Raw genomic sequence first — 3,726 nt, forward strand, 5'->3', positions numbered from 1 at the left:
GCTGATCAGACCCCTGTTGCCTTCTTTGAATACGCTGGGTCCAATAGGCTCCGCAGCACTTAGAGATCTTCACGAGACGTGAAGTCTCCTCCTCCTGATGTTCATGGAGTCCTCCCTTGCGGGGTTCTCCTCGGAGTTCTCCAACTTGGGCGGAAACCACCCAAGCCTTTTATACGGCTAGCAAGCCAATTGCTAGCTGCCACATGGGAATATTTTAACACAAGCCAACAATGGGGCTCGAATTCTAATACAAATGGCGGGAACTCTTTGCACCGTGCATCTCTGTGCTGCAAAGAAGAAATGCACCCTGCAAAGAAAGCTCCAAAACAGCGGGAAAATAATTCAGTGGTGCCAAAGCACACACAAAAACAAAATCACACCCTTGGGTTGTGACAGATTCAAGGCATTCAAAAAATGCCAGCTCTTAGCTTTCACACTTCTTTTTTTTTTACTACAGAAAAATAATACAACAATTCTTCTGTTGCAAAGAACTCAGAAAGACCGTAACAGGGCAGGATGTGGATTATGGATTAGATTATGGATTTCTATTTGAAAACTCTGAGTCTATTATATGAATCGTGTTTGCACCCCTTATAGTACTAACATTGCTGAGCACTCTTAAAAACATCTCAAAACACCACAGGATGCCATGGCACCTTGGTTGAAAAGCACTGCCCTACATAATGCAAGTAATAACATTTTCCATTATGTAGGCTTTAAACCTGCAATTAACTTGATCCCAGTTACTTCACTTGTACTCCATCTAAGTGAAAACTGCCTACCTACATCCTCGTGCAGGATTAGAGCTCTACTGTATTAGTGGTCCAAGAGCTGGTGCTACAATTTTTTATCCGACAAAGAACGTAGTTAATTTTAACAGACATATTCTGGTGTTTTGCACAAATAAAGAAACTAACAAAAAAGACACCCAAGAATTTCTAAAAATCTATAAAAATACAAGAAATTAAAACTACTTTTTCCAAATGAACACCACTAAATTCCAAAAGGAAAGGAAAGTTAATTTACAGCTTGCAACAGCATTCAGTTTCATAGTTGGTAGGGTTGGAAGGGACCTAAGTCGATCATCAAGTCTGACCCCCTGCCATGGCAGGAAAAGAGTGCTGGGGTCAAATGACCCTGGCTAGGTGATTATCTAGCCTCCTTTTGAAGAAAAGATTGTAACAGGAATATCAGCAGAAATTTCAAGCTAGTTACTACAGCTCATTTATGTTATTTGTAAACAAATTGAGGAAGAATTTTTTTTTTAGGTTTTATGCTACTGAGATATTAGATCTGTGTAGCTCTTTCCCCATATGGTAAATGGGAATTATAATTGGTACATTTCCTCATAGGTTATTTTGATTTAATAATGTTTAAAAAGTATTTTGAGATCTTTGAATGGAAAGGGCTATAAAGATTTCTTAAATCACTTCTAAAATCAATTTCTTTCATGATGACCACAAATTATGGGTTAATAAATAAATAATAAGCAGTAAGAGTAATCTTTTAGTGGTTTCCTTATTGGAATTTTCTAGTGAATCCTGTTTTCTTGATGTCAGTCTTTTAAAAGTATATTCACTGGGACAAGGGCAGTCTTTATCATACCTTCTTGTACCATATTCAGCACAGTCAGTTATAAATATATGTAAAAATAAACATAATAAAGTATTCCATATTAATGTACCCTCTCATACCAAGTCAATAACTCAGTGAAAATTAATTGTCAACAGGTAATGGTTTATAGTGCTGTGAAATGTTCAATATTTTGCCAACAAGAAATATGACTATCAATCCAAGATGGCAGTCTAAAGCATCCCAGATAGTAATAACATGTTACTGATCCTTATCCTACCCCAAAAGAGAAAGACTGAAGTAAACAGCAGAATAACTCAAGGTTATTTGGAATTTCAGGCAAAAGGATGGAACTGAGTTAACACGGGAAGAGGCTTTCAAATACAGATTTAAAAAGGATGGGAAGAAGCACTATCTGATCATTAATGAATCAACTAAGGAGGACAGTGGACACTATACTGTAAAGACCAATGGTGGGAAGTCAGTTGCTGAACTGTTTGTACAAGGTAAAGCCCATATTATGCTGGATAATCATGGAGAATGAAATGTGCAAGGGGGCAAAGGTCACCTTGTTCATAGCAGTCTGAAGAGGTGAGATAGTTCTTATGCCCAGAGACAATAAGACTGAGTACACCATAATGGGAGGGATGATCATTAAGGCGACAAGGAACCCATTAAGAAAATTTAGGCCTGCGTGACAGATGCAACAGATACCATAATATCAGGTGCATGGACACCAATCCTGTTAAAGCCCTGCACACTGTGGATTTCTTTTATCTGCCTTCTGGCCTATTGATGTTTTTGCTGTTGCTTCACACATTTCACAATATTAGAGAAGAAGCTGGAAGTTTATCAGAGTATTGCAGACCTGACAGTGAAGGCACGGGACCAGGCTGTCTTCAAATGTGAAGTATCTGATGAGAATGTGAAAGGAATCTGGTTGAAAAATGGGAAAGAGGTCGTCCCAAATGAAAGGATAAAGATCTCTCATATTGGCAGGTGAGTTCTGCTTCAGAAATCTTGAGTAGGATTAAACATAACATAATCCCCTCTGGATAGTATGTGATGGGGATCTGATTATAAGCCAAGACTCTGAATTGACTTCAGCTTGCAGTAGGAAGTCGAAACCTTCCTTTGCAAAATGACCATGTGACCGTTCCTACTCTGTATGCTCTGCATTGTGTAGTATTGGTATGTACGTGCAGGCTGCATGTATGTATATCAAATGTTGGTGTGTATTGGTACAATAGATCATCAGTGCTGATTTTCAGCCTTCACTCAGCATTTCATGTCTTTGAGTGTTTAAATGGCCTAGAAATTACACTGATAGTCCCTTTAAAATAGTCATAATGAAATAGATTGATTGATATGGATAAAGAGATTTCAGTACTTTGAAGTAACTTCCTTCATGATAATATATTACCATTCTTAAAAGAATATTTTTATGTAAACATTTGCACATAAGTATGCATATTTTGAAACAGTTACTCATTATATAAAAAATTCCTTGGTACTCCTTTGAGGTTTTATCTGTTGAGTGTTGAAAAGAAGTGGATAGAGTTTCCACCTGGAGTTTTATTTGTTGTAACATTGGTTTGGTTTCCCATATTCTTGGGTGGAAGTTAACTGAGGCCATCTCCAAATGGCACTCTACTATGCAGGAAGTTATACCCTATGACGGGGGTATTAAACTCACCCCATGTCCCAGGACCACAGGACTCCTTGATGGACCTGATCCAGCATGGAGCATGAGGCACGGGACAGTGGTGATGGGAACAGGACCAGCTGCAATGGAACAAACAGTGATTATAGTGGGGATGGCAGTAGCTGTAGATATGGTGGGACTGGCAACAGAAGGCCAACCAGTTGTCAGCATAGCCACTGCTTGTTCTCCTACTGCTGATAGCCATGTCCACAGGGGCCCAAGAGACCTGGATTCTGCAGCAGAGCTCACCCCTCTCCAGCCATGCACCCTATTTCCAGTAGCCAGCTGGTAGCCTGGCAGGCTGGATTAAGTGATTTTGTGAGCCAGATGTTTGACACCCTCCTGTATGAGAAACAGACCAATGTTTCTGCTCATGCTCTTAAATGCTGATTTGACGCTGTGGAGAATAAAGACCTATCGTGTACCACAGTCTACAGATCCTCATTTGA

At 39.4% G+C, this 3,726-nt stretch overlaps 1 protein-coding gene across 5 annotated transcripts in view; it reads left to right on the forward strand.

Annotated features, from left to right (window-relative positions):
- Positions 1 to 3,726, forward strand: part of MYBPC3 (myosin binding protein C, cardiac) — a 119,374-nt gene that overhangs the window by 60,406 nt on the left and 55,242 nt on the right. For all 5 annotated transcript variants that reach the window (XM_025216648.1, XM_025216650.1, XM_025216649.1 and 2 more), the window contains 2 exons: positions 1,912 to 2,078; positions 2,406 to 2,571. In XM_025216648.1, coding sequence (XP_025072433.1) covers positions 1,912 to 2,078; positions 2,406 to 2,571 — 333 coding nt within the window. The remainder of the gene's footprint in view (positions 1 to 1,911; positions 2,079 to 2,405; positions 2,572 to 3,726) is intronic.

Source organism: Alligator sinensis, unplaced genomic scaffold (assembly GCF_000455745.1).
Source record: "Alligator sinensis unplaced genomic scaffold, ASM45574v1 scaffold686_1, whole genome shotgun sequence".
NCBI lineage: Eukaryota > Metazoa > Chordata > Crocodylia > Alligatoridae > Alligator > Alligator sinensis.